The sequence below is a fragment of the Dipodomys spectabilis genome, unplaced genomic scaffold (genome assembly GCF_019054845.1).
Source record: "Dipodomys spectabilis isolate Male_0828 unplaced genomic scaffold, ASM1905484v1 ptg000096l, whole genome shotgun sequence".
NCBI lineage: Eukaryota > Metazoa > Chordata > Mammalia > Rodentia > Heteromyidae > Dipodomys > Dipodomys spectabilis.
The window spans coordinates 8527384-8553654 of record NW_024870773.1 but is presented as its reverse complement, the minus strand read 5'-3'; the positions used below and the strand labels follow the sequence as shown (position 1 = coordinate 8553654).

At 37.1% G+C, this 26271-nt stretch overlaps 1 protein-coding gene across 1 annotated transcript in view; it reads left to right on the top strand.

The window, feature by feature from the left end:
• The window catches only part of Gpr158 (G protein-coupled receptor 158), a 340812-nt gene that overhangs the window by 12881 nt on the left and 301660 nt on the right, over window positions 1-26271 (top strand). Inside the window, exon 2 of the mRNA XM_042686137.1 lies at window positions 20868-20973. Within this exon, the coding sequence (XP_042542071.1) occupies window positions 20868-20973 (106 nt within the window). The remainder of the gene's footprint in view (window positions 1-20867; window positions 20974-26271) is intronic.

The following is a 26271-nucleotide window of genomic DNA, read 5'->3' as shown; positions in this document are numbered from 1 at the left end:
CAGTGATACTCACTAGACACTATGTTGAATATGAACTATTCAACTTATGGGGGTGGGCAGTTGGGAGGGGAAAATCTGGGAAAAAATAAGGGAGGGGGTGAAACTGGTCAAAAAGAAATGTACACCTGACTTATGTAACTATAACCCTCTGTACATCACCTTTAAAATAAAAATAAATTTTAAAGAAAAAAACGCATATAATTCAATTTACAATATTTCAAAAATTCAAAATTGTTTAGTGACTTCAGCTTTAGTCACTGAAAAAATTTGGTTCTGGCCAATCTGAAGTATTCTAATCTTTTGAATGACACTATCAGTATGACAACGTTTACAAAAACAGGGAACTCACAGGTAAGCCTCAGAAGGAGAAAGTACTGAACTGTGTATTCCTGATTCTTCTTCCCTTTATCATTGGCTCTTCTTTGTTTTCTTGATGTTAAACCAGGGCAGCTCATGTAGGCAATATGCTTCTGTTTTTGTCTCTTCATGTAAATGCATGGTTCCTCAAGCAGTTATAAGCATAGCAGGAGTTGAAGAACTGTGTTTTATAACTGTCTGTCTTCAGTGTCTTGTGCAAGGGCCACACTCATCTCAGGGAGGCAATATGGAAGAGTGTCTGGGAGGAGGGCTTTGGGGATTAGAGACCTAGGTTTTTAAAGTCTCCATTTTTACTTATTCTGTGACACAGGGAAGTTATAGGCCTAACTAACTCTCTTTTGTTCAATTTCCTCATCTATAAATGCATCCCCTTTATTGATGTAATGAGTAAAGAGGATAACACTTCTGGAATGTGTAATTGTTTTAAAGATTATAGCATCTAATTACATGTACCTCAAATTGGGCTACAGGTGCTATGGTAGAACATGACAGACAACATCCATGATCTCACTGACTTTTTTTTATCGGTATGGGGGGGGGGGGAAGGATAAATACTCCAAACCAAAGAAAAACATATAGTTTGAATCCAGGGCCTAGTGCTCTACCAGTTGAGTCACATATCCAGCCCTGATTTGCTTTAGTTTTTTCTCAGGTAGAGTCTTGCTTTTGTGCCTGGAGCTGGCCTCTGACCCAGAGTTGCAAACATACAGCCCCCCAGAGAGCGGGGACTATTGATGCATGCCACAATTCCCAGTTTATTGACTGAAGCAGGGTATAACTTCTTGATTAGACTGGCTTCAAATTGTGAGTCTCCTGATATCTGCCACCTGAGAGCAGATGATACTAAAAGTGTGAGCCACCATTCCTGGCCTAAAATAATAATTCTTTATTTTTTTGTTCCGGTCGTGAGGCCTGAACTCTGGGCCTGGACGCTGTCCCTCAGCTCTTCAGCTCAAGGCTAGTGCTCTACCACTTGAGCCACAGCGCCACTTCCAGCTTTTTTCTTATGTGGTGCTTATGTGGTGCTGAGGAATCGAACCCAGGGCCTCAGGCATGCAAGGCAAGTGCTCTACCACTGAGCCACCTTCCCAGCCCCTAAAATAATAATTCTTGATAGGATCAAGTGCTACAAGGAAATAGAAGCACCTGGTTATAGTCAGGTACATAACTTGTTGCATCCACAACCCCCTTACTATATGGACATTAGATAGGATAATATGGTGGAGAATGGCTGAGTGCAGAATAGGATGCATTTAGCAGAGTGTTCAGGAGAGTGAAGGTTTCTTTGAAGAGGTGACCTTGAGCAGAGAAATGAAGGATGAGAAGGAGATAGTTTTGACAAGCAGAGGCAATCTTCCATATTGGAACAGCAAGAGGAAAAGCCTTTAGACAGGAATGAGCTTCTAGTGTGCTTGGCACAGAAAGGAAGCAAATATTGCTGGAATGTAATGAGATGTGGGTAAATGGCACAAGATGAGAGTAAGGTATAGAGAAAGTGCTTGAAAAATGATTAAAGTGTTGTGGTAATGTAGAAACATATTAAGTGCTTAAAAGCTCTACTTTAGTAACATAAACTGTGAATGTTCTCATCTGTTTCTTTGGATGGTTTTAGTGTACAGTTCTGGGTTTATTGACTGGTTCTCTTTTTCCCCTCCTCTTTTCAGCCTTGGCATTCTTACCTAGTGGCTGCTTTAGCTCTGGGAGTTTGGCCTTTTCAGTTTCTCTGAACAGATATTAGTCAAAGAATAAGCTATTTCTAGTTGCACCATTCTTGAATGTGAATGGTTATATTGGGAAATACAAGGGAGGTGAAAGTTGAAAATCTAGAATTTCTTACCAAAAAAAAAATCAGGTTATTGCTTTTGTTGCTTCCAAGCTTGTCTCTGGGTAAAGTGAAACACTTCTCAGACACAAACAGCAAGCGAACAAAAGGAGAGGCAAAGTAAGTAAACATATAGCAGGACATTTCCTCTTTTTACCAGGATGGCTGCCTCTGCCACGACAACCTGCAGGTCCCTGATCTCTTTGAAGCCAGTGACTGGTAGGCTTGCTTGTCATTTCCTGACATACACTTGGTTGCCTTTTATGAGACAAGGTGCTGAGGTCAATCAGAGGCACAGGCCCAGAAGTGAGATTGGGAGAGGCAGTACAAGGGCTGTAAACATTAGGAACATGAATTTGGAGATAAACTCTGCTTGACAGGGAAAAGACGTATAGGTAGGAATGTTTCTAATTGTGGGCGCCATTAATAGAAAAATCATCATTAGCTTCTGTAGCAAGACAAATGTGGAATTTAGCTTCTTCATTTTTTGGTCATTTCTCTGTGGTTTCTGTTGTTTTAGTAGCTATTTTCATTTAACATTTTTGTGCTGTTTTACTATAAACTTTAGATGATATTTTACATCCTTTTGTTTTTCTATTCTTATTACATATACAAAATATTTTACATAATTAAAGATGGAAACATTAATGTTTTATAATTATGGTAAAAATAAATTTGTGATTTGTTGGCCAGTTGTCCCTAAGAAGTGAACTTTCAGTAGTTGAATCTTTGCCATTAAAGTGTGTTTTAAATTTCCAGAGGATTTTTTTTTAGATCACTTGATTAAAACTTTGTTAAATTTAGTTTATGTCTATATCAAGACTTTTTAATATTCCTCCCACCTCGTAGGTTGCTAATTGGTCTTGTTTTTCATATTAACAAAACAAAAGAAATCACATGATTCATATATTTCTAAGGCCATCTAATTTCTTAAAACAATTTTTCCATTTGTTAAAGAAAATTCATATTTTTATTAGTGATGTTTGTTTTAGAATCTCATGATTTGTACACTGTAGTACACATTCTGAAGTACTTTTTTCAGAAGATGTGCAATGGGAAAATCTGTAAGTCTTTTCATGTCTGAAAATGTCTGTCTTCATGAGTGATTGATTGTCAGAAGCCAGAAATATAAAGTTATGTTGCCTGCAGGATTAAAAAAAAGTTATATTGCTTTTAGCATTTACTGTTCTTACGAAAAACTCTGATGCTAAACTTATTTATTATACCTTTGTAGATAATCTTTTCATTTTACTTCATGACAACTTTTAAGATCTTTTCTTTTTCCTTGGGGTTCTAAATATTCATAAAGATGTTCTTAGACATGATTTTAAAAAATTCATCTCCTCTGTACTTAGTAGAGTCTTTTAGACTTTCATTTAAAAAATCTTTGGTGATTACTTAGAAGTTTTTTTCTATTATCCCATTTTTCTCTGACTAGAATTCCTACAGTTGGCCATTCAACCTTCTTTGTATTTCTTTTCTTCAGTTTCCATCTTTTTTTCTCTGTTTTTAATTTATTTTCTGGAAAATGTTCTTACTTTCTGGTTGAACTAGTTTTCATTTGACTTTTTTTTTTCTTTTGTGCAGGTCCTGGGACTTGAACTCAAGGCCTGGTGTTATCCCTTTTTTGGTTCAAGTAAAGTAGTGCTCTACCACTTGAGCCACAGCTTCATTTCTAGCCTTTTTTCCCACGTGGTTAGGAGATAAAACTCTCATGGACTTCTCTTCCTGAGCTGACTTTGAATTACAGCCCTTCAAGCTCAACTTCCTGAATAGCTAAGATTACAGGCATGAGCCACTTGCATCCAGTGACTATCCAGGCTTGAACTCAGGGTCTGGGCACTGTCGCTGACCCTCTTTGTGCTCAAGGCTAGCACTCTACCACTTGAGCCACAGTGCCACTTTTGACTTTTTCTTAGTAGTTTACTGGAGATAAGACTCTCAAAGACTTTTCTGCCAGGGTTGGCTTCGAACTGTGATCCTCAGATTTCAGCCTAATGAGTAGCTAGGAAAACAGGCCTGAGGCACTAGTGCCTGGCCAGTGACTATCTTTTTTTAAAGCTCATAAACTCTTTCTTGTTCTCATATTATTTCTTTTTGTAACTGCATGTTTATTTTCTTTAAATCTCTTTGAGGATATTAATTTAAAAAATACCTATAAATTCTCTTTTGGTTTGCTGAATTCTTGCTGTTTGTTCCAGGTTCAGTTGTTTGGTTGTACCTGTCTATTCTTTTCCTTTATACTACCACTTTTCTTTAAATGCAATCCTTTGTTAGCTACTCGTTTTATGACTGGGGACTAAGTTAATTTATATAGTTGGTGTGAATTCTTGTGACAGATGGGTTTTTCCTGAGTAGATTTCTCCCTGGACTGCCAGGCTTCATTCACTTGAGGATGCTTAAGAAGGAAGTTGGCAAGTTGGCAGTCTCTGCCTGGCTTAGCTATTTATTCTGGGAGAACACTGGAAAACTATCATAATAGGAGCTTCAACTCATTTCAGGGATATCTTTTCAACAATTCTTTGGTGTTTTGCATGGGAATGAATGCCATCAGTCCATACAAGGGAAGAGATGAGCCAGCTAATGTTGTCGTTCAGTCAGAAATCCTTTAATTTATGACCTCGATGCCTGCCTCAGTTTCCACTCCCACTCTTATGCCTGTGGACTTTGAGCTTGGAATCTTTCTGGGTGAGCAGTTTCAACCTCTGCTACAGCCTTTTGAACAAGTCATGAGCTTAACTGCTACCAATCTAACTTATCATCAGCATGATTCTGGAGAATTTTGCCAGCTCTATGGTTTACTAGTTTTCCTCATTATGTTGTTGCTGTTACTATTATTATTATTGTATGTGTGCATGTGGTGCTGATAATCCAACGCAAGACCTTGTGCATGCTAGGTAGGTAGTAGGTACTCTACTACTGAACTACCTACATTCTCAGGCCTCCCCTTGTACTTAACTACTCTCACATTCTTAGGCCTCCTCTTGTATTTTACTACTCTCACAACAGTGGTATATGGAGGAAGGAGGTAGAAAAACTCATGTTTAATTCATAATCTTGAACAAAACTTGACCTTGGTTCTTCTGACCAGTTTTCTTGTTTTTTTTTTTTTTGTCGGCCGTGGGGCTTGAACTCTGAGTTTTCTTGTTTTTTATACCTAGGATATTAGCTTGAACTCTGAGTTTTCTTGTTTTTTATACCTAGGATATTAGCTCCTTAATAGCAATGTGTCCTTCAGCAAGCCATTTTTTTCTGATTTATTTATTTATTTATCGTGAAAATACTGTACAGAGAGGTTACAAATACATGGGCAAGGTACTCAGTACATTTCTTATCCAGCATTGTTGCCTCCTCCTTTGTTTCCCCTTCCCATCCCTTCCCATCTCGCCTCCACCTCCCACCGAAGTTGTAAAGTTCATTTTTCGACATAACATCTTCTATATCTCATTGATGCAATGGGTCCACCTGTATCCCCATTTAAATAACTTGTTTTTTCTCTTCCCCTTCACAACTTATACCAACATTAAATACAGTGAAAACAGGAGTTATACTGTGGGGGAGGGACATACAAAGCAACAAAAAATTATCTTATAAATATGTTAGAAACAATTGCAAGAAAGAAAAAAAACATTTGAATCCTTACCTTGGTGTTCATTTTGCCTAACATCAACTTATCTGACCATTTCTGCTTGTCTCAGACATATACTAGTAATTGCAAAGAAGGGAAACCATGGGACCTATGTTTCTTTGGGCCTGACTTACTTCACTTAATATAATTTTTTCCAAGTCTTTCCATTTCTTAACAAATGGGGCAATGTCCTTCTTTCTGATGGAGGCATAGAATTCCATTGTGTATATATACCACCTTTTCTTGGTCCATTCATCTACTGAGTGGCATCTGGGTTGGTTCCATATCTTAGCTATGGTAAATAAGGCTGCAATAAACATAGTCGTGCTGGTAGCTTTAGTGTGGTCTTGTTTGTGAACATTTGGGTAAATGCCCAAAAGTGGGATTGCTGGGTCATAGGGGAGCTCTATGTGGAGTCTTTTGAGGAACCTCCATACTGCTTTCCAAAGTGATTGAACAAGTTTATACTCCCACCAACAATGCAGTAAGGTTCCCTTTTGTCCACATCCCCTTCAGCATCTGTTGTTATTAGAGTTCTTGATTATAGCCATTCTAACTGGGATGAGGTGGTATCTCAATGTTGTTTTGATTGGCATTTGTTTTATGGCTAGGGAGGTTGAGCATGTCTTCATGTGTCTATTGGCCATCCTTCTTTCCTCTTCAGAGAAGTTTCTCTTTAAGTCTTTAGCCCACTTATTTATTGGGCAGTTGTTTCTTTGAAGATTTGTTGTTGGGAGACTTAATTTTTGGAGTTCCAGGTATATTTTAGATATAAGACCCTTGTCTGATCTTCTCCCAATCTGTGGGCTTTCTATTGATCTTGCTAGCAATGTCCTTTGCCATGCTCATTTTGCTTTTTTGTGTCTTAAGTTGCTAAATTGTTAAAGATGAACGCTATCAACTTATACATACTTGTACTATAAATTGGGAAGAATAACATCAAATATAGTTTGAATGAGGAAGTTTTAAGGATGTGTAGCATAATGTCTAGCATGTAATAAGCACTCAAAACTGATAACTGAAAATATAGGATCAAAAGAGACAAGGAAACTGTATTTAATTTATATCTAGGTAAAGTTCGATGGGAAATAGTTTTTTATTTATTTAATTAATTAATTTTTTTGCCAGTCCTGGGGCTTAAACTCAGCCTGGGTACTGTCCTTGAACTTCTTTATGCTCAAGGCTAGTGCTTTGCCACTTGAACTACAGTGCTACTTCTGGCTTTTCCTGAGTAGTTTATTGGAGAGAAGAGTCTCATGGATTTTTCTGCCCAGGCTGGTCTTGAACTGTGCTCCTCGGATCTCAGTCTTCTCAGTAGCATGAGACATTGGTGCCTAGCTGGGAAATAGTTTTTCTTGGCCTTAGTTTCTGTTACTATTTCTGCACTGAAGTGTCTAGTGATATAGGCTATGTATTTTAATTACCATGAATAATTGACTTTATATTTAATATTCCAATATAGAAAATCTTATTTAGAATTTAAAAGTCTATACAGATTATTAGCTATGTAATTTGATTTTAAGACCCATATGAATAAGAGCCAACAGAGAGAAAGGGAGAGAGAGAAAAAGTGCACATAAATGTAAGAAATTATTAACAAAAGACATTTTTTCTTAGATATTGCAAACACTAAGGTAAAGTGACAGGTGTAATTAAATTGTGTGTGTGTGTGTGTGTGTGTGTGTGTTGGTTCTAGGGCTTGAACTCAGGACCTGGGCCCTGTCACTTAGTTTCTTTGCTCAAGGATAGCATAGCTAGCTACAGATCCCACTTCTAGCACTTTTGTAGACTAATTGGAAATAAGAGTCTGCTTGGGCTGGCTTCAAATCATTATCTAAGTCTCCTGAGTAGTAGCCGGGATTATAGGTGTTAGCCACTGGTATCCAGCTATGATTTGCTTTTAAAATCCAACTTGAGGTTTTTTGATTTTGTACATAAAATATTTCAGACATTACGAAGGAAGTCTTGACCTGATTGCCAAAAAGACTTCTCAGAAGAAAAAGCTAGACAGATGGAAGACACATGTACTACATAAAGTTTTGGCAAGCTTCTCCGGACATGTCTGCTACCAAGTGGTGTGGGGGAGGAGAACATTTGCTTGCTTTAAGACATATTTCTGTCAAATACTACTGCAGTAATATCGATTTGTGAGTAGTTGCAGGGAAATAGACAAATTAATATCTGGCAATGTTTTGGGAAGATAAATTACTATTACATAATGGAACTAGAGAAAATAGTGCTAAAAATACCTCTTTAAATTTGGTCTTCTAAATAAGCAGAATACCATTTGTACAACTGAAGCGAAGTGTTATCTTATAGAAATACAAGAGCCCCCCGGCAAAGAACTCATTTTAAGGCTGAATAGTGGGTTACTTTGTGGCAATAAGGGGAAAATGACAGCAGTTATCATATTATGATTAGTCTTTAAAGGGCCCATTACCCATAGTTGTCAGGTAGCTCACAACTGTATTGTTATTGTTGTTGTTTTTAGTGATGGTCCTGGGGATTGAACTCAGATCCTGGGCACTGTCCCTGAGCTTTTTATTCAAGACTAGTGCTCTACCACTTAAGCCACAGCTCCATTTCCAGCTTTTTAATTTTTTCCCTTTCAGAGATTAATTGCAGTTTCACTGACTTTCCTGCTGGGGCTGGCTTTGAAGGGTGATCCTAAGATCATCCTAAGGCTGTCTTAGCTTTATTGAATAGATAGAATTATAGGCCTTAGCCACCAGTGCTCAGTTTATATTATTATTAATTCAGCATTCCACTACAGGTGCCATTCACTTAGGTCCTATTTAGAGTGTGAATGAAGCCCTACATGGAGCCAACAAAGCAAGTTCTACTAATATGCCAATAATGTCTTCATCCTCCTTGTCTGTTTAAAGAACATTATAGAATATTTCTTTAATTTTTGTTTTTTTGTCGGTTGTGGGGCTTGAACTCTGGGCTTGGACACTATCCCTCAGCTCTTCAGCTCAAGGCAAGTGCTCTACCACTTGAACCACAGCACCACTTCTGGTTTTCTAGTGGTTTATTGGAGTTAAGAGTCTCATGGACTTTTCTGCCCGGGCTGGCTTTGAACCATGATCCTCAGATCTTAGCCTCCTGAGTAGCTAGGATTACAGGCGTGAGCCACTGGTGGCTGGCTATAAAAATATTTCTAATCAGGATTCTGAAATTTAGAGAAATAGTTCTGAAGTTTTCAAAAATAATAATTGGCTTTCCTGTCTTGACCTGTATCAAACACAATTGCTTCAATAGATGAAAGCAGTCCCCGGTTGGTCCAAATACAGATTCTTAAATATTCAGGATCTCAAAAATGAGTTGATTAAAGATAAGAACTAACAATTTGCTTAATAGAAGAGGTAAAATGTTTGGAAGACCAGGAAATGATTTTACTTTACAGTGCTCTTCAGGAATGAAATAAATGACAATTTTTAAATGACACCTCTTCCTATTACAAAAATGCATAATTTGATGGTAAGCAAAACTTACCCTTTGTTAGGTGGGAAACATTACTTCCTCTCATAAGATTACTTGTTGCAAAGCATGACCCCAGAAATGGGCTAAGTGGACTTCCCATTTGTGATATATCCAGCAAAATCTCAGGGGCCCATGCTTCTCCCAATCCAATTGCAAGTTTGGGTATAAGGGTATAGTATTACTAGCTTGATTTTATATGATTTGATTTAAGGTGTGGTATCATAAGGGTACAGTTGGCAGAATAATCAGGTTTCGGTGTGAGTAGGCTTTATATTTATACTTATAAGACAGTAACAGACTCAGGTGACAATATAAATGCTACTTTTCCTAATATGCTCTAGATATGAGCTACCGACTTTTGACGTTATTTTACATAGTCTTCTAAAGCTATGAATCAGACAACTATGTATTTTATACCTAGTATTACAGTGAAGATCAGATATGTGTTAATAATTTTTTGAAAAACTGAAAAGAACTATATAATCATGAGATTTAAAATATAATGTTTAGCTGGCCACTGGTGTCTCAAGCCTGTAATCCTAGCTACTTAAGGAGCTGAGATATGAGGATTATGGTTTGAAGCCAGGGCAGGCAGGAAAGTCCATGAGACTCTTATCTCCAGTTGCTACCAAGAAGCCAGAAGTGGAGCTGTGGCTTAAGTGGTAGAGTGCTAGCCTTGAGCAAAAAAGCTCAGGGACAGTGCTCAGGCCCTGATTTTATGCCCTGGAACTGGCACAAGAAAAGTCAGTAAAATATGCAAGTGGTATATTTAGCTGTGCAGATCAAGGCTCACAGAATATTTTTTCTTTTCCATTAGTCATATGATTATTGTTGGTTGGGTTTAGTTAACATTGTTTTAATTAATTTTTCATGCTATTGTATGCTGTTAATACTGACACTTAACTGTATCTCCAGTGAATTATAAAAAAAGTAGTTATTTTTCCTACTGTTGCTTTAAAATTAGCAAGTGTTCTCTTTTTAGAAATGGAAAAACTAAAAAAAGATCTCCTAATTATTATAATTGTAAGAGGAAGAGACAGGGAAAACAGAGTCTTTGAAATTTAAGTGACGGCTAAAGAAATGATTACATTTATGAAGCTTTTTATAAAAATCATCAGAATTAATATCTTGTACTATGTATCCTGGTACACCTCAGCACTATGTACTACTATTCTCAGCATAGAGATTCTTATTTTATATGAAACTTGTGTGTGTGTGTGTGTGTGTATTAAAACTAAGAGATGGAAATATTGGAACTGTGTAGCAAGAACAATCTAAAATTTCCTGAACACAGCATGACCTCTGCAAACTGTCAAACTGAATTAACCTGGAAATCCAATCCTAGTCTACCTAATTTTGGGGAATACAGTATAGAGACCAGGTTATGTCTTGTTTTCTATTTTTATCTTTTGTGCTTCTGAGGATGAACTCAAGGTCTCATGCTTGCTAGTGCTTTGTCATTAAAGCAAGACTCCAATCTATTTTTTTTTTTCTTTCTTAGTTTGGTGAATTCTATTTATCAATTCCTACTCTTATTTCCAGAGCTTTTAGGATTCTATTAAAAAAGTCATTGCCTGGGCCTGTATCTTGAAGCCTCCTGATATTTTCTTCTAGGTGTCTCAGGTCTTACATATAAGTCTTTCATCCATTACAAGTGGTTTTTTGTATTGATTGAGAAAGAGCAATCTACTTTCAATCCTCTCTATGAGGATATCAACTTTCCGGCCCTCTTTCTAAAGAGATATTTTCCTAGTACATATTTTTCCTAGTATATGCCTTCCTAGTATATGTTCTTAATGCCTTTTTCTAGAATTTAGATGGCAATACTTGCTTGGGCTCATTTATGGATCTAATGATCTTCTTATGCTATTTCTTCATATATATGCCTGTGGGCCTGTTAGATTTACTCTTCTATAATTCAAAATATCTTTTGCCTACTATTATTATTATTATTCTCATTTTTTGGTTGCAACTCAAGGTATTATTTCCTTGTCAATTTTAGACACTGCAAAATTATCCAATATATCATCTTGCAGTTAACTATGTCCTCAATATCCTTCCTCAAACAAAATTAAAACAATCCTTATGTTATTTACTTAATCCAACGTTTGCTCATGGTTTTCTTTTAGATTTTGTTGATGAAACCTTTTTATACATTATCACAAAATAATTTTGTGTACCAGCTATGAACTTAACAGTTTTATTTTGCACAAATCTTTAACATCTTGTGTTTTTTCTATACAATGGTATTGACTGGGTTACAACTCCTCTTTTATTATATATTTAAGTGCTTAATATCCATATGCTTATCTCTAAGCTCTCTTTTTTTCTTTCTTGCTTTTGTTCCTTTTTTTTTTGGTTTGCAACTATGTCCATTATGATCAGGAAGTCTGTCTAATAGCTGGTTGGGAAAATTCTTCTCCTCTTTTAATTTGGACAAATGATTTTATTTTATTAAATGTGAACTATCAAGTTTCTGAACCTCCATCTGGAATTTTGATTGGTTGTGCATTAAATTTATAGATCAATTTGATGAGAATCAACATTTATTACAATGTATTATCCCCTTAGAGAGCATTGGATGTTTCTCATTTTGCTCAGATCATCTATTTTATCCATCTTTAGAGTTTACACAATTTCTCTGTAGAAGCTTTGTATAATCATGGTTAATATACTGCTAGAGAACTTATGGATCTTGTTATTTGAAATGGAATCTTTTTTTATTTTTATTGTGAAAATACTGTACAGAGGGGTTACAATTACACGGGCGAGATAATGAGTACATTTCTTATCAAGCATTGTATCTTCCTCCTTTGTTTCCCCTTCCCATCCCTTCCCATCCCCCCCCCCCCACCAAAGTTTTAAAGTTCGTTTTTCCACATAATGACTTGTACATCTCATTGTTGCAATGGATCCATCTGCATCCCTATTTAAACAATTTGTTTTTTCTCTTCCCTTCCACAAATTATACCAACCTCAAATACAGTGAAAGCAGGGGTTATACCATGGGAGAGGGACATACAAAGCAACCAAGAAATAATCTTATAAATGTGTTAGAAACAATCACCTGAAAGAAAAAAAAATTGAATACATATCTTAGGGTTCATTTCCCTAACATCACCTTATCTGACCTTTTCTGCTTGACTCAGACATATACTAGTTATTGCAAATAAGGGAAACCATGGGACCTGTTTCTTTGGGCCTGGCTTACTTCACTTAATATAATTTTTTCCAAGTCTTTTGAAATGGAATCTTTTTGATTATAAATTTTTATGGGTGTTACTGCTTTGGAGAAAAGCATGATTTTCATTCTTTGAGATGGTTTCCAACAACATTTCTGGTCTATCTTACTTTTCTCATATTTGTCTGCTGATGATCTTATTCTAGATAAATGATCACATTATAAATAAGAACTTAATCTGTTCTGATCTTTCTGTCTCATTTATCTCTTTTTAGTTTTGTGAACAGGGATTTACATGTCTCAAAGGTTATATAGATAGAAGTGTATGTAATATTTTAGATCCAGACTCCTTGCTTTCATGGGTATCTTCTAAAGTACTGATGGGTTTTATGAATGAGTTTTTATGATTAATTGATTTTGTAAAACTTACAAAGGTAAAACATTTCAGTTGCAATGATTAACAATGCAGTTAAATTCTATTATGAATCCATTCCTTAGCATATGGAATATTTTTTGCCTCCTTAAGTTCGATTTAGTAGTATATATGAAAGTAGTTTGCAGACACTTACGTTTATAACTGAATTATTTGTAGTCATTTTGGTATAGAATTGGCTGCTAATACATTTTATTAATTTCCATGTGCCTACCCATTATGCAGTTGTAACACAAAGTCAAAGGTCACAATGTGATTTGTGTATCAATGACTTTTTATTTGCTTCCGCAACAAGGCTCCTAAGCCATATATAAACTTCAGAACCAATAAACCATTACCTTTACTTGGAGCAAGGCTGGACAGAACCAAATTGTTATGATTAAAAAAGTTAGCTCCCAAGAGATGAAGGCTTGAAACTGGTTGTGGTGATGGAAATGGAAGGGGAAGTCTCAAAATACAAAGAATTCAGAGAGTCCAACTTACTGCATTTTGCAATAGAATTGACATGGAGACATGTTCATAGAGGAAGAATGTCAGTGGAAGAGGCAAGGACAAAACCTGTTCGGGGACTGGAATCATTTCAAGAGTCTGATGGATAAGTAGAGGAACATGATGGTCAGCAAGGCAGGGCAGGTATTTAGAGGGTACCATTTACTTCCCATTCTCTAGAAGCCATTTTCCAGGCCTCTGTCCCGAAGAGAGGCCACAGCAACCATTCCCTCTTGGCCCGAGGCCCGTCCTCCGGATGTGGAGCATCACTTCCGCCCCAGAGGTAATCACCGGATATCCGGATATGTAACAGCACTTCCGCTCCAGAGGGCGAGGCCTCTGGAGATCTGGAGGCGCTGGCGCCATGGAGGTTTCTGGTGCCGCGTGGCCTATCTTTCGGAGGGGAGGGGAGGGAAGGTGTTCTTAAATATGTGGGTGTCAGTGTCCATTTCAACAGAGTACTGCACCCCCAAAAGAGAATATTTTCTTTCCCCCGTGTCCCCCAAACCCTGACTTTCAGGAAGTTAATGGCAAAGTCTCCAGGGCTTTTCAGGTCTCCTGGGCGCGAAGGCCTGGCGTTAACGAAGATGAGTCCTCGTTGATTTCCCAGTGGGTGAACCCAGACGCCCGCCTCTCCGCCTCACTCACTCCCGCTGGAGTTCACAGTTACCGCCTGCCCAGGAGCTTCCGGAGCGGGGACTTGGTGTCTGCAGGCCAGCCTGGTTTAGGGGGCAAAGTGCTCAGCGCTTATGAGACAGTCTATTCTGAAGCCAGTTTTGTGGATGAAACGTCTAGAACACGTTCTGGCCTCCTGTAGTGCCAGAGCCGCAGGTGCTGTTGAGGGAGTGGGACGTTTCTGGGATTTCACTGTTTTATGACCCCCCCCCCACCCCCCCCTGTGTTGAGGATAGTTGAGGAAAGCTTAACTTCATTTAATGCTGACAACTATGGTGGAAATAGAATTATTTTCATTAGTTTGTACTTATAGACACTTTGCAGATCACATTTATTTTTGTTTCGTGTTTGTGTAGCACTGTCCCTGAGCTTTTCTGCTCAAGGATAGCATGCTACCACTTGAACTTCTCTTCTGGCTCACAGACTTTCCTGTATGGACTGATTTCCAACCACCATCCTCAGATCTCATGCTCCTGAGTAGCTAGGATTACACTTGTGAGCCACTGGAACCGATCCTCTTCTTTCTTTTTAACACAGAGTTGTAATATGAGGGGATTTCATTCTGATATTTTTATATGATGTAGGTATTACTAAGTAAATGTTTTTATGCTGCTGATTTATTTAACCTGTACTAGGTGTGCACTCAGGGCCTCATGCTTGCTTGGCTTGCACTCTATTACTTGAGCCATGATGCCTCTAATCCAACTTTTTGATGATAATTTGGAGATAGAGTCTTGCTGCTTGAACTCCAGTCTTCTAGATCTCAGCCTTCTGAGTAGTTAAGCTTGTAAGTAGTAAGTTTGTAAGTTGTAAGGTTGTAAGCCACCAATAACTGACTTGATTTACTTATTTATTATAACCTTTATCAACTGTCTATCCCATGCTAGGATTGAGTTTTCACAGTCATTTCCCCTTCCTTCAAGCTCTCTATAACTATTTCTTGAATGAAAAAAGGAATATATTTTCTATTTTTTAAATTTCTATTATTTTCATATGAGTATGAAGTAGAGCATGAAGTGGGCTTAAGGGCTAGCGCAACCTGTATGGATCATACTTCTATTGAAAGTCCTAGCAGTGAAGGTAGTCAAAAAATGTTCACTAAATCCCTTCATTACTCCAAATGATAGCTTTTCACAGCCTCCAAAATGTGAATGTGAATTCCTTTTCTCCAGTAAACATCTTTGTACGTTGTAAAACGTCATACATTTTCATGTTACTTGGGGGCAGGATATGTCTTTCAACCTTCATGTCCCCTGCAGAAGGACACTTGTGTCCTTAAAATATTAAGAAAATAACTTCTGAGAATAATAAGAGGGATGAAACAGATAATCAGTACTAATTGAAAGAGTAAAGTCCGAGCTAGGTTAAAGCATTAGGTCATTTGGGAATCTAGTTACTTTTTACATGAACTTTTATTTCATAGTGTCTTAGCCACAATGGTATTTTCAAATGGAGTGCATTATTCTGAAGGATTTGCATATTTCCTGTGACAATTTTTGGGTTTTTATTTTAGTGAACATCTGAAAAAAAATAAACACACTGGGTTATCTGGATAACCAAATACTGGCAGGAAGTTTTAGTAGCCCTGCTTGATTTTGTGCTTATTTTGAGCATTTTAGCAACAAGTAGTACAGCACTTTGTTACAGAGTAATGAATAACAGGAGAGAAAAGTAATTTATTCACCCTCAATTACAGACTAACTTAAGCCATTCTGTCAGACTTCACAGTAGCTTTTTAAAAGAAAAAAAGACGTGAGAAATTAATCATAAGATGTGGTAAAATAGAAGTGCCATATTCCAGTTTTGAGAAGTAACAGTATTGTCAAAATATACCATCACTGGTTTTCTTAATATTTCACATTTAATTTTTATAAATTTTAAGGTTTGCTTTGTAAATTTGTGGGCAATTTATGGCTTTAAGAGCTAAAATGAATTTGTGGTAAATTTTATGTTTTATATATTTAATATTGTGGTAAAACAAGTGTGGGATTTGGAAATATGTTTTTACTTTTAATGTTAATGGGGTGTTTATGCTGTATTCATGTTTTTCAAAAACTCATTGGTACTCTTTAGGCTTCTGGGCCCAGGGCACAGAACATTTATTTTAATAAAATCTGCGTGTGATGGTTCAGGTAGGACAACTATTTCTACAATTGTTGTTGTTAATGAAAAACAGAAGGAAATATGGAAACTTTATAGGAAATATGGAGAAATTGGCTGGAGAAAAATCAAGGGATTTTAAATGTGAGACTTTTAAAAAACAAATTACCATTTGTCTCTGCATTTATGAATTCTCTTAATTGATGTTTACCAATGGCTGAGTCTTTCTGTTTCCAGATTTAAACAAAAAATATATATTTTATCTTAAAAAAGTTATTACCTCTTTTTTTATTGTGAAAATACTGCACAGAGGGGTTACAATTATATGGGCAAGATAATGAGTACATTTCTTATCAAGCATTGTAGCCTCCTCCTTTGTTTCCCCTTCCCATCCCATCCTCCCCCCACCCCCCCCCAACCCTCCTACCTCCCCCCTCCAAAGTTGTGAAGTTCATTTGCGACATAACAACTTGTATATCTCATTGTTGCAATGGGTCCACCTGTATCCTTATTTAAACGATTTTAAACGAAACAATATTAATCAGTGTTTCTGTAGATGAAGTGAATGTGCTTCGTGTGTGATATTGGGAGACCTAAAGAGCTGTTTAAAGTCATTGTGATCAGAGAAAAGAGCAGCTATTTTTCTTATATATTTCCAACCTTCCTTACTCTACTCTACAATAGGAATTAGCAGTAGAAAAAAATGAGATGAGTAAATGGTTTGCTTTAATAGAAAGGGTTTGGGGGCCAGGCGTTATTTTAGAGACAAGGGTTTTTTTTTTTTATTTTTTGCTTTTATTTATTTATTTTTGCCATGCCCACAGCAGCATTACCTGAGTTCAAATTTCTTTTTTTTCTTTTTTTTTTATTGTGAAAATGCTGTACAGAGGGGTTACAATTACATGGGAAAGATAATGAGTACATTTCTTATCAAGCATTGTAGCCTCCTCTTTTGTTTCCCCTTCCCATCCCATTCTCCCCCTGACCCCCCAACCCTCCTCCCTCCCCTACCAAAGTTCGTTTTCGACATAAGACTTGTACGTCTCATTGTTGCAATGGGTCCACCTGTATCCCTATTTAAGCGATTTGTTTTTTCCCTTCCCCTCCACAAATTATAACATCAAATACAGTGAAAGCAGGGGTTATACCGTGGGGAAGGGACATACAAAGCAACAAAGAAACCTTATAAATGTGTTAGAAACAATCGCATGAAAGAAAAAAACATTTGAATATATATCTTAGGGTTCATTTCCCTAACATCACCTTATCTTTCCTTTTCTGCTTGTCTCAGATATATACTAGTTATTGCAAATAAGGGAAACCATGGGACCTATGTTTCTTTGGGCCTGGCTTACTTCACTTAATATAATTTTTTCCAAGTCTTTCCATTTCCTAACAAATGGGGCAATGCCATTCTTTCTGATGGAGGCATAGAATTCCATTGTGTATATATACCACATTTTCTTGATCCATTCATCTACTGAGGGGCATCTGGGTTGGTTTCATATCTTAGCTATGGTAAATAAGGCTGCAATAAACATAGTTGTGCTGGTAGCTTTAGTGTGGTCTTGTTTGTGAACATTTGGGTAAATGCCCAAAAGTGGGATTGCTGGGTCATAGGGGAGCTCTATGTGGAGTCTTTTGAGGAACCTCCATACTGCTTTCCAAAGTGATTGAACAAGTTTACACTCCCACCAGCAATGCAGTTGGGTTCCCTTCTGTCCACATCCCCTCTAGCATCTGTTGTTATTAGAGTTCTTGATTCTAGCCATTCTAACTGGGGTGAGGTGGTATCTCAATGTTGTTTTGATTTGCATTTGTTTTATGGCTAGGGAGGTTGAGCATGTCTTCATGTGTCTATTGGCCATCCTTCTTTCCTCTTCAGAGAAGGTTCTCTTCAAGTCTTTAGCCCACTTATTTATTTGTCAGTTGTTTCTTTGAAGATTTGTTGTTGGGGGATTTAATTTTTTGAGTTCCAGGTATATTTTAGATATGAGACCCTTGTCTGTTGTTTGGCTAGTGAAGATCTTCTCCTAATCCGTGGGCTTTCTATTGATCTTGCTAGCTATGTCCTTTGCCATGCAGAAGCTCTGCAATTTCATGCAATCCCATTTGTCCAACCTTTCTTTGATTTGTTGTGTTTCTGGGTCTCTATTAAGAAAATTTTGGCCTGTGCCAACAAGACCTAGGGTTTCTCCTATTCCATCCTGTAATGTTTTCAGAGTGTCTGCTTTGACTCCGAGGTCTTTGATCCATTTGGAGTTGATTCTGGTGCAGGATGATATATAAGGATCTAGCTTTAGTTTTCTACAAGTAGTTTACCAATTTTGCCAGCACCATTTACTGAAGCGGCTGTCTTTCTTCCATTCTATATTTCTGGCTCCCGTATCGAAGATTAGATGGCTATAGGTCTGTGGGTTCATTTCTGGGTTTTCAATTCTAGTCCATTGGTCCTGAGGTCTGTTCTTGTGCCAGTACCAACCTGTTTTGATTACTATGGCTTTGTAGTAGAGTTTGAAATTTGGTATTGATATTCCACCAGCAGTGTTCTTTCTGTTGAGGTTCGTTTTTGCTATTCGGGTCTTTTATTGTTCCATACGAATTTTTGGATTGCCTCTTCTATTTCCTTGAAGAATGAGGTTGGAATATTGATAGGTATTGCATTGAATTTGTAGATAGACTTGGGAAGTATTGCCATTTTCACGATGTTGATCTTTCCTATCCAGAAGCATGGGAGTTTTTGCCACTTTCTAAGTTTGGCTTTGATTTCCTTTTTCAAGTTTTTAAAGTTTTCATCATAGAGGTCCTTCACTTCTTTGGTTAAGTTAATTCCTAGGTATTTTATTTTTTGTGGGGCTATTACAAATGGAGTTGCTTTCCTAATTTCAGCCACACTTTTCTCATTGCTGGCATACAGAAAAGCCATTGATTTTTGAGGGTTAATTTTATACCCTGCTACTTTGCCAAAGTTTTGAAGCAGCTTGAGTAATTTGAGAGCCAAGTCTGTGGGATTCTTTAAATACAAGATCATGTCATCTGCAAAGTGGGAGAGTTTTACTTCTTCCCCTATTTGGATCCCCTTTATGTTTGCATCTTGTCTTATTGCTGTAGCTAGGCATTCTAATACTAGATTGAAGAGAAGTGGAGAGTGCGGACATCCTTGTCTCGTTCCTGAGTTAAGAGGAAATGGCTTTAGTTTTTCACCATTAAGTATAATGCTGGCTGTAGGTTTGTCATATACACACTTTATTGTATTGAGGAATGTTCCATGGATTCCTAATTTTTCCAGAACCTTCATTATAAAGGGGGTGTTGGATCTTGTCAAATGCTTTTTCTGCATCTATTGAGATAACCACGTGGTTCTTATCCTTGCTGCTGTTGATGTGATGAATTTTATTAATTGATTTGTGTATATTGAACCAGCTTTGCATCCCTGAAATGAATCCTGTTTGATCGTGGTGTATGATTTTTTGGATGAATTGTTGAAGTCGATTGGCCAGAATTTTGTTGAGCAGTTTTGCATCAATGTTCATCAAAGAAATGGGTCTATAGTTCTCTTTCTTTGATGAGTCCCTGCCTGGTTTTGGGATGAGGGTTATGATGGCTTCATAGAATGTGTTCGGTAGTGAGCTTTCTCTTTCAATTTCGTTGAAGAGTTGGAGGAGTATTGGTGTGAGCTCTGCTTGGCCTTGTAGAATTCTGCTGTAAAGCCATCTGGTCCTGGGCTTTTCTTAGATGGGAGGTCTCTTATTGCTGTTTCTATTTCAATGCTTGATATGGGCCTGTTAAGATGGTTTAACTCATCTTGATTTAGTTTCCGCATGTCAATATTTGCTAGGAAAAGGTCCATTTCTGCCAAGTTCTCAAACTTATTAGCATAAAGTTTTGAGAAGTAGTCCCTTATAATGTTCTGAATTTTGATGTTTCTGTGGTGATGTTTATAGTCTCATCTCTGAGTTTATTTATTTGGGTGTGTTCTCTTCCTTTTCTGATAAGATTTGCTGAGGGTCTGTCAATTTTATTTATTTTTTCGAAGAACCAACTCTTTGTTTTGTTGATTCTTTCTATGTTTTTTTTTGATTCTAATTCATTTAATTCTGCTTTAATTTTAATTATTTCTTTCCATCTACTGGATTGGGGTTTATCTTGCTGCTCTTTTTCAAGGAGGCTCAGATGTCTCATTAAATTGTTGGTTTCAGATCTCTCCAATTTGTTGATGTGGAACTCAGAGCTATAAACTTTCCCCTGAGTACTGCCTTTACTGTGTCCCAGAAGAGCTGGTAATTTGTGTTCATTTTTGTTAAATATCATGAACATTTGAATTTCCTTTCTAATCTCTTCCATGACCCACTTGTGATTCAGCAGTGTGTTGTTCAGCCTCCATGTGTTACAGGATTTTCTTTGGTGGCTTTGGGTTCAAATTTCTTGAGCATCTAGGCATTATATGAGGAGCTAAAGACTATCAACAATATAGAGTTCCTGTCTTTGGGGCTTAGGTAAAACTTATACTTGCTGACTTTGTATCTTTTCTTGATATATTTCAGTTAAATATGAGAGAGCACTTTGGAAATTTTTAGTACATTTATTATGCTGATTTGTCTGATTTCCATGATGGAACACAAAGTTAGAAATTATAAAGGCTCAGATTAATTTTTCTTTCTATTTTTTTCAATTTTAGGGGTGTTATGAAAGTTGATATAAACCTTCAGAAAGTGGACATTGACCAATGCTCAACTGATGGCTGGTTTTCAGGAACTCACAAATGTCACCTTAACAATTCAGAGGTAAGAACATGAGAATAAGATTCTCTGAAATCAGATGCTCAGAGGCAAGTTAGTTTAAATATTTTTTTAATTGTGAATGAGTGAACAAGAAGAATGCTATTGAGGAAAAACTTCTTGGGAGATCTCAGTGTTGGGAAACAAATTGAAAGAGGAGCAGAAAAGAATTAATACAGAAGAGCTATTCATTTTGGAGGCAAAAAGTAAGATGATATTTAAAGTTTGACCTTAGTTAAAGCCCAATCCTTGTCTTCAAAGTGAACATGGAAACTTAAAAGTGATCATGAAGTGAGAAAACAAGCCCAAAAAGATGAACCAGATGATACACATTTTGTGGAGTAAGATCCTTATTGGAAAATCAATGGGATTCTTTCAGAAATAATTCTATGTGATAAAAAAAGCAGAGAAAGTATGACAGGCCTATTTTGCAAAGGAAAAGTATAAACTTGGAAGGGGATTGTGTGTAGTTGTGTGTGTGTGATTCAGTATTCAGCTCCTATCCATACTTGATTTGGTGAGATTCTGGTTGGCAGGGAACAAGAATCATGCTTCTGGAAATACTACTATTCTTTTCCCCAGACTAAAGACTTGTTAATTGTTTATCTGTAGTTTCAAAGAAGAAATGTGATGTTATCCTAATGATGTCCTATACCACAATCCACATCTAAGACCTCAAAGTAAAATGGAACCAATATATAAGAAAGTTTCCTGTTCTGAAATACTTGGCCTATCCCAGTATTGATTCCAGGAACTTGTAAGAAAATTTAGCTTAATATATTTAAAATAGGGTATTTCCACACGTGATAAGCTACATCTTCAGTTTGAAGTTTTACCACCTGTGAATGGCAGTTGTATGTAATAGATATTGTGTGGTTTTAAAGAATTTTAAATAAGAGTAGCATTAAGCACTTACTTGTACTATCTCACAAAGAAACAAAAAGCACAGATGTTCATGGATGTGCATCCATGCATATTTGTCCTTTTTATGCTAAGTATGTACATCCTACTGCATAAATCCCTGCTGCATATCCAGATATGCTGCAATTTGAATATTTTAGCCATGGTAGTACAGCACTTCGTTACAGAGTGATGAAAATAACAGGAGAAAAAAGTTCTCCCATATCTCCTGATAACCTACTGTTCCTATATCCCTGTACACTCTACACCTACCCCCACTCTCTTGCTCTCTACCACAATATTCTTTAAGCTACTTGCCCTATTGTAAACTTTGTAACATTTTAACCTCTCACATCCCTCTAAATCTGTCATACCTCTTCACCATATCCCTGTTTTCTCCCTCTGCTTCCTGACTATTCTACACACATTCTCACACCTCCACCAAATCTTATGCTTCATTATACATCTCCTCAGCTATGTTACCTTGTCCATCCATCTTGGACTCAGGTATGTATGAAAGTACTTTTCAATTGTTGGCTCACAAAAGTTACCATACTTTACCATACTGATTGTCCTTCTGGCTTCAAGTATTTCTGAAATTCTACTTCTCTTGGAATGATTCTAGCATTTTTAAAGATATGAATTTCAGTCAAGATTTAGTAAATGTGTTTTTTTCTCATTATCTCCATGCTCATGTCTATGGCCAATTGGCATTGCAGTTTAGCCAGAATGGACATTTTTTTTCTGAATAGGTATCATATTACAAATATGAATCAGCACTTAATGAATTAATTAATGGTGGTACTGGGGTTTGAAGTCAGGGCCCTACACTTCCTTGGCTTGTATGTCAGTCTTCTGAGAGAAACCAGCTTCTAAATCCCAATTTACATCAATACAGGGGGGCAGAATAGAAAGGTATTCCTAGTAACTAGACTGAGGATGATATAGAGAGCTATTGGAGCTGCCTAGAATGACCAGTACCAACAAGAGTATTTTTGCAAAGCCTTTCTGAAAATATGTGATGAGTTACAGTATGTCATCAAATAAATAAATGTACCATGAAGATACAGAAACTATGCCAAAGTTGTTATAAACAAACAGAAACTGTAACCAGTTGTAAAGTACAGATCTGCCTGTTTCTAGACAGACTGCTTATTTTTTTTTTTTTATGTTGTATTTATTCTTTTTTTTTTTTGTGAAAGCACTGTACAGAGGGGTTACAATTACATGGGCAAGATAATGAGTACATTTCTTTTTTCTTTTTTTTTTTTAATTTAATTTAATTTTATTTGAGAACATACTGTACAGAGGGGTTACAATTACATGGGCAGGATAATGCATACATTTCTTACCAAGCATTGCAGCCTCCTCCTTTGTTTACCCTTCACCTCCCTTCCCACCCTCCCCCCTCCCCCCCACCCAATCATACCCCCCTCCCCCCCCCCACCGACATTGTAAAGCTGGTTTTGACATGACATTTTGTACTTCTCATTGTTGCAACAGGTCCACCTGAATCCTTAAACGACTTGTTTGTCCCCGTCTCCTCCACATGTTATACTGACATCAAATATAGTGAAAGCGGGGGTTACACTGTGGGGGAGGGACATACAAAGCAACAAAGAAATAATCTTATAAATGCGTTAGAAACACATGCATGAAAGAAACAAAAACATTAAAATACATATTTGAGGGTTCGTTTTCCTAACATCACATTCTCTGACTTTTTCCGCTTGACTCATACCTATACTAGATATTGCAAATAAGGGAAACCATGGGACCTATGTTTCTTTGGGCCTGGCTTACTTCACTTAATATAATTTTTTCCAAGCCTTTCCATTTCCTAACAAATGGGGAAATGTCATTCTTTCTGATGGAGGCATAGGATTCCATTGTGTATATATACCACATCTTCTTGATCCATTCATCTACTGAGGGACATCTGGGTTGGTTCCATATCTTAGCTATGGTAAATAATGCTGCAATAAACATAGTTGTGCTGGTAGCTTTAGTGTGGCCTTGTTTGTAATCATTTGGGTAAATGCCCAAAAGTGGGATTGCTGGGTCATTGGGGAGCTCTATGTGGAGTCTTTTGAGGAACCTCCATACTGCTTTCCAAAGTGGTTGAACAAGTTTACCTTCCCACCAACAATGAAGTAAGGTTCCTTTCTGTCCACATCCCCTCCAGCATCTGTTGTTGTTAGAGTTCTTGATTTTTGCTGTTCTAACTGGAGTGATGTGATATCTCAATGCTGTTTTGATTTGCATTTCTTTTATGGCTAGGGATGTTGAACATTTCTTCATGTGTCTATTGGCCATCCTTCTTTCTTCTTCAGAGAAGCTTCTCTTTAAGTCTTTCGCCCACTTACTTATTGGGCAGTTGTTTCTTTGAGGGTTTGTTGTTGGGTGGTTTAATTTTTTGAGTTCCAGGTATATTTTAGATATGAGACCCTTGTCCGTTGTATTGCTAGTAAAGATCTTCTCCCAGTCCGTGGGCTTTCTATTGATCTTGCTAGCTATGTCATTTGCCCTGCAGAAGCTCTGCAACCTTATACAATCCCATTTGTCCAACCTTTCTTTGATTTGTTGTGTTTCCGGGTCTCTATTCAGAAAATTTCGGCCTGAGCCAAGGAGACCCAGGGTTTCTCCTATTCCATCCTGTAATGTTTTCAGAGTGTCTGCTTTGAGTTCAAGGTCTTTGATCCATTTGGAGTTGATTCTGGTGCAGGGTGATATATAAGGATCTAGCTTTAGTTTTCTACATGTAGTTAACCAGTTTTGCCAGCACCATTTACTGAAGAGGCTGTCTGTCTTCCATTCTATTGTTTTAGCTCCCTTATCGAAGATTAGATGGCTATCGGTCTGTAGGTTCATTTCTGGGTTTTCAATTCTATTCCATTGGTCCTGAGGTCTGTTCTTATGCCAATACCAAGCTGTTTTGATTACTATGGCTTTATAGTAGAGTTTGAAATTTGGTATTGATATTCCTCCAGCAGTGTTCTTTCCGTTGAGGAGCGTTTTTGCTATTCGGGGTCTTTTATTGTTCCATATGAATTTTTGGATTGCCTCTTCTATTTCCTTGAAGAATGAGGGTGGAATTTGGATAGGTATTGCGTTGAATTTGTAGATAGCCTTGGGAAGTATTGCCATTTTCACGATGTTAATCTTTCCAATCCAGGAGCATGGGAGGTTTTGCCATTTTTTAAGTTCTGTGTTGATTTCCTTTTTCAAGATTTTAAAGTTTTCATCATAGAGGTCCTTCACTTCTTTAGTTAAGTTAATTCCTAGGTATTTTATTTTTTGTGGGGCTATTACAAATGGAGTTGCTTTCCTAATTTCAGCCACACTTTTCTCATTGTTGGCATACAGAAAAGCCATTGATTTTTGGGGGTTAATTTTATAACCTGCTACTTTGCCAAAGTTTTGAATCAGCTTGAGTAATTTGGGAGTGGAGTCTATGGGATTCTTTAAATACAAGATCATGTCATCTGCAAAGAGGGAGAGTTTTATTTCTTCTTTCCCTATTTGGATCCCCTTTATGTCTGCATCTTGTCTTATTGCTGTAGCTAGGCATTCTAATACTAGATTGAAGAGAGAGTGGGCATCCTTGTCTTGTCCCTGAGTTAAGAGGAAATGGCTTTAGTTTTTCACCATTGAGTATAATACTGGCTGTAGGTTTGTAGACAGACTGCTTATTAAACCACAGAAATAAGCACATAAAGCTTGGTACTGGTGATTCTCACTTGTAATTTTAGCTACTTGGGAGGCTGAGATATGGAAGATCATGGCCATCCTAAGAAGAAAACTTTACTAGACTCCATCTCCAAAATAACCAGCAGAAAATAGACACCGGCTGACACAAAAGGCTTTATAGTACTTTCCTAGAGACCTTTTATTTAATTCATTTAAATTCCTAATTTACTGAACATCATTTAGAAACAGCAGTTTCTCAGTTCTTGTGGTATTATTGCTCTTCTTTCCTCTAGAAAGTTCCTAATTCTCAAATACTGCTTTTCACTTATCTCTAGAACTGAGAAGTTCAGTGTGATAGACCCTAGTCCCATGTGGCTACTAATATGTATATCAATTAAAACTAACTGAAATGAAACCGTGTTTAGGAAATTGTCCTGTCTAGTCCTATATTGAGTGTTTGAAACACACAGTAGCCAGTGGAAACTGTATTGGACAGTGTGTGGACAGCTCTAGAATACGGCCTAGCTTATAGTATAGGCTAGCCACACAAGGTTTTGAAGACTTTTCACTGCCAGCTGAGCCAGTGACATTGATAACATTGCTTCTAAATCTACCAGAGGATATTTAAGGACAAACTTGAAGGGAATTTATTATATTTTTTTTCATAGTAGTATTTATTCCCATATTAGAAGACTTTTTTTCAGCTACTACTCA